Source organism: Pygoscelis adeliae, unplaced genomic scaffold, assembly GCF_000699105.1.
Source record: "Pygoscelis adeliae isolate BGI_AS28 unplaced genomic scaffold, ASM69910v1 Scaffold14, whole genome shotgun sequence".
In the NCBI taxonomy this organism is placed as follows: domain Eukaryota; kingdom Metazoa; phylum Chordata; class Aves; order Sphenisciformes; family Spheniscidae; genus Pygoscelis; species Pygoscelis adeliae.
This window is the reverse complement of record NW_008825109.1, coordinates 2,937,034-2,942,286: the sequence shown is the minus strand read 5'-3', so window position 1 is coordinate 2,942,286 and position 5,253 is coordinate 2,937,034. Positions and strand designations below refer to the sequence as shown.

The following is a 5,253-nucleotide window of genomic DNA, read 5'->3' as shown; positions in this document are numbered from 1 at the left end:
TCCCAAGCGTGGATGTTGGTATTATCAATAATAACCGGGCTTTTCCCATTCTTCATTGCCTTGTGTGCTGTAATGTAACACATTAAGTAAAGCTAACACATATTAAATAACAGACCGAGCCAGGTCTTGCTAGCCCCAAAGCGTCCTTTCTTTGCCTACTGCTAGCACGCTTGGTTCCCCTCTGGACTTGGGTTTGTAGCTATCACCCGAACACGAGCAGAGGTCAGTGCCCAGCAGGGGCTCTCCTGGAGGAGGTGATGCAGCTGCTGGCTGTGCTCAGTAGTAAGATCTGAACCTCTCGTAGAACATACTTAGCGGTATCACAGCACTAGGTATTTACAACAGCTAAAATTTACTGTTCTTTGCAAAAGATGTCATCTGACCTCAAAAGTGCGTTCCATTGCTAGAAATGAGTTCCGAGCACAGGCACAGAAGCATGTTACATTTTTCTCTCTCTGAAGTAGACACCTGGGTTGTTTCAATCTCAAACTTCTAATTAGGTTTGCAAGTTTTCCTCCTGGCTATCGCCCCCCCCCCCACCCCCCGGTAACACCCCATACCAAGTCAGGACAGACATCTAAGAAGTTACACTCTGAAGGAAGTGGTGCGTAGAGCTGTAGTGAGCAGCTGCTGGGCTGGTATTCGCATGCCACCTGCTGTTACCAAGCTTCAGCAGTGCTACCTAATAGTCACCGGTTTACTTTCTAAAATAACAACTATCAATCAGCAACATTTTTTCATTTATAAATTCTTATAAGTCGGAAGAAATAAAATCAGAGTGGTAAATGTATTCTTTTAACTAGTACCCCGTGAACTTCAGTGTATGACACCACTTTGAGATATTTTATTTTGGGGGCTAAGTTTAAAAACAGACTGAAAAGAGAAACTATTCTGCAAAACCCCTGGCTCGATTTCAATCACCTCTCTTTTGGTTCCATTTGTGGGCATCCTCTAGGAAGTCAGGCTCAAACATGTATACACCATTTTCAATAAAAAAGTCATCAGTACTAAGAACTACAGCGCTGGGATAGTCACGTTTCAGTTGTCTGGAAAAAAAAAAAGATGAAAGAAGGATTAGCGTATGCTAACGCATGCCTTTAATAGAGAACATTAAATCAAGAGCCATTTGAATGCTCTGCAAATATGCACAGTGCTTCATTTTGAAAAATCCCAGCTTAAAGGAGCTGAAAGTAATGTAAACAGTAGATGGACACATAGGAGGAAAGGAATGTAGCTTAAAGGCATGGCCTTGATTTCTTTAATTCAGCAGAGAAATCTACAGTGGACTGCCAACAGAAGTCTTTAATCATATTAATATATTCAGTTTTCTTTCTGAGTTCTCTGAGAAGGTATGACTGTAAATACAAAAGAAAACCCCGAACCTGCTAATCCCAGGCAAATTAGTCTCAAAAGACAATTTGATTATGGCAGTTTTGCTACAGCGAGATTTTTTTGAAGATAACTAGGAGGAATGATTTGTCATTTAGTAAAGATGGCCTCTATTATCATCAGTTTGTCTTGTTCTTTTTTTTCTGCTACAAAGCACATAGCACTTTTCTTTTTAATTTGCAAACAAATATCTGAGTGGTCAATATTTCCTATTATTTGTAGCACTTTTACGTTTCTTCCTGCTTTTCACTTGTCCCTGTTTTACTTAACCCTCCTCTTGTAGAGCTGAGTCATTTTTATTTATTTTCAGCTTTTAAATATGTTTTATAAACAAATCTGAATTGCCTAGATTGGCAGCCCCCAAATGCAACAGGTCCATAAAACTGGTCCCCTGCGGTCAGTGGCACACCCCCCCCCTTCTCTTCTCACTGATGTGTTCCCACAGTGATACTCATTCAGACCCGGGATGCTCACGGAGGGTAGATGTGTGTCCTGCCATAAGCTGACCAGCTGCCTCTCAGACAGTGACTAACTCTAGGAGGTGAAAGTGCTGACTTATGTGGTGGCTTGAATATGAAGCATTCCTCTGCCAGTCCTTAGAAAACATTAAAAAAAAAAAAACTTGATGCAAAATTGTGTTCCCATTTGTGTGTAATCCAGACTTATTTGTGTCCATAGACCGAATTGTCTATTTTTTTCAATCAAGGGAGTGTTGTGGCGGGGAGGGAGTCTCCGCAAGAAGTCAGGGAGAGCCCACAGCATCATCTCACTGCTCTCTGCCTCCTTAAGGCCCAAAATGTCACTGGAAAAGAAAGTAAGGCCAACCCAGAAACCTCATGGCTCTCAAACATGAATGCTGCTGCCCTGCTATCTCACACTACACATGGTCTCCAGTCCCTGGGACTCATTTCAGCTTCCCTGATAAAACGCTTCTCCTCCACCCCCATAAGCTGCAAAACAACTGTTTCTCAATGTCTTACCTCATTGAGCAACAGCAAGGGAAAAGGTGCCTCTAGGTTATCGGCAAAAAACAGACACACAGACAGAAAAGGCTTAATTCTGTCCTCTCTAGCTCTGCCCTAACCATTTACTTACCAGTTTTATCCTCATCTGCCTGCTAGCAGCAGTTCTTCACTAGGATTGCATGTTGCATTTGGCTAAATAAAAGTCAGCTTCTGACTTTGTTCTGCCTCTGCTGTAACTTCTACCATCTGCTGATGAATTCATATTAATTTGTGGTAGGAACCAGCACAGAGAGCAGAGGCTCACTGCTGACGGGCTGGCCAGGGCTGGCCTCACAGTGCTGGGCTGCAGCCACTAAACGAAGTTTCATTTAGCACCTACATGTCGTTATCTTCTAGCTCCAAAGAGATGTTTTAGTCACATAATTACTGCTGGGCAAACAGATCTAACAAAAGTCCTGTTGCAAACTGTTAGCAATCATCAAATTACTTTTGCTTTAATTTTGGGTATAGAATTCTTCTCATGAAAAGCATGGGAGCATCTAATGCTTATCTGGTTACTCTTGTGCTGATAAACTTACATATTCAGCTCTCGCTATAATTCAGCACCTCACTTTTCCCACTCCTTTACCCATATGCATCGCAATCTCTTCTCTAAAAAACTGATTCTGCTAAAATATGTCATCCCTTTAACTACTAATATACATATACAATTGTACATAGTGATAAAAGATCTCAAGATTAGTTTTCTCTTGCTCAATGTTTCCTTTAAAAATGCCCTCAATCAGTGCAAATTTTAAAAATTATTTTCTTAGCATATACCTTACTAATTTTTTCACACATATGGGCAGACTTGCATGACAGCTTTCATATTAACCCTTTGAGCAATCTAAATAGCATGTGATTATCTGTAAACTCTATCTACTATCCACATATCACTTTATAAAGTAGATTAAAACTTGTGCTTCAAAGGAGGAAAAATGTGGTGCAAAATGCACTAAGAACTATGAATTACTGTCACATCTGCTATATTCATGCCAAACAAACTCCTACCAACAGCAACATAAGAAAACATTAAGTGGGAAAAAGAAGATGTTTTACCTTCTGCTTATTTTGCTGTTTTTAACTTTTAGCGTTCTAAAACAACCAAGCTGACACTAAAGTTTACGACCATTTTCTGTAATCCCCTGTTGCCCACGAAGCTGACAAAAATCCTCTGTCTTCTGTCCGTTGTAATTTCAAAGGGCACCCAAACCTCTTTAGTGTGTCCCTTGAGAAATAAGCCTTCTACGATCTACGCAGGACCACAAGTTGGTTTAGATGCAAGGTTTTACATAATCACATCAGGCTCCTCATCACTCTATGCCATAAAAATGCCTGTATTTTAGCGAAATATACATCAGCTATGCAAAACGGGAGGACTTGTGACCAGTGTTATTAATTAATAAATTTTGAGCAGCACTGTAAAAAGAAATTACCCATTGCCATTAGATCAGTAAGTGTGAAGCATAGCGAGGAGGAAAAGAAAAATGAAATCTCTTTGCAAGATAAAAGGGTACATATGAGCTATGTTTGCATTTTTAAAAAAAGCCACTGAACTTGGAGCTGCATTGCACTAAGCAGTATCTGTCAAAGGTTCAGTATTACTTTGCCTACTTGGGACATTTAATTGCACAGTGTTACAGCTCTCCATCTTGCAGTAGATACAAAATACGGTATGCTCTATATCTTGCTAAAGAAAAGTTTGCTGTTTCAGAAAATAGGAAGGGTAAGAAAATGAGAAAGGGGGATGTTTCCTCTGCTTGCAATAAATCTCCCCAAACCCTTTTTTCCCCTTTCCCCAAGGTGAAGCAAATTTCCACCCTAGATACCGTATCTCATTAGACTGGCTGATACGGTTGGGAAAAAAAAAGCTTTCAGGTGCTTCTGCTCTTCTTCAGATCTGACACAACAGCAGCAAACTTCAGGTGTCCACCAGCTGGGCCTGGGAACTGCTAAAGCCCCCAGAAACATCAGGCTGGGCAGAGGACAGGCATCGCTGTCTGCCCACACCAACCCCACCAGCAGCCCGGGTAGCATGGATGCTTCTGAACAACCTGGTGTCTTGGCTAGTGTTGATGCACACTCCTCTGCTGTCTCACCTGGTCGGGTTTAGGGTGGCTGCTGTGATTAAAAAAGGAGAATCTTGCTGTTGAAAATACAGCTGTGTTTCTGTTTGACCACAGCAGCATTGTAACAACTGCCTCAGGGAATAGATAGGTGGGTTTAGAGTCTTCTACGTTATTCATCCGAAGATCTGTTCCCATGACTTACACAGTTTTTTAAGTTCCCTTTTTTCTAAAGAGCATCTTCAGTGCTTTCAAACAATGATTTCAGATTTTAATTGAATCTATAGGCAACAAAATAAGTATTCAGGATTTCAGCTAGCTGGATGCGTTAGAGTACTTGGGAGAAGTCTCCATGATCACTAATAATATCATTGGAGATAGATAAAAAAAATCCATAACTCTATTTCACAGGCTTTCACGTTTTTCCATCAGAAAATTTGAAAAGAAATGAATGTCTGATATTGATCCAGGTAAACAGATTGGAAGGAACATTTTCAGCGCTCAGAAGCTAACAGAACGGTATGTCAGGCAGATCTCGGAGCCGGTAAATTCTCAAGCTACTTCCAATGTAACGGAGATCAGAACATAGAATCACAGAATCATAGAATCATTAAGGTTGGAAGAGACCTCTAAGATCATCGAGTCCAACCCTCAACCCAACACCACCATGCCCACTAAACCATGTCCCTAAGCGCCTCATCTACACGTCTTTTAAATAACTCCAGGGATGGAGACTCAACCACTTCCCTGGGCAGCCTGCTCCAATGTTTAACCACTCTTTCAGTAAAGAAATC

At 41.0% G+C, this 5,253-nt stretch overlaps 1 protein-coding gene across 1 annotated transcript in view; it reads right to left on the bottom strand.

Moving 5' to 3' along the window:
- Positions 1–5,253, bottom strand: part of N4BP2L1 (NEDD4 binding protein 2-like 1) — an 11,455-nt gene that overhangs the window by 3,738 nt on the left and 2,464 nt on the right. Inside the window, 2 exon segments of the mRNA XM_009327861.1 lie at positions 1–67; positions 922–1,046. Of these exon segments, the coding sequence (XP_009326136.1) occupies positions 1–67; positions 922–1,046 (192 nt within the window).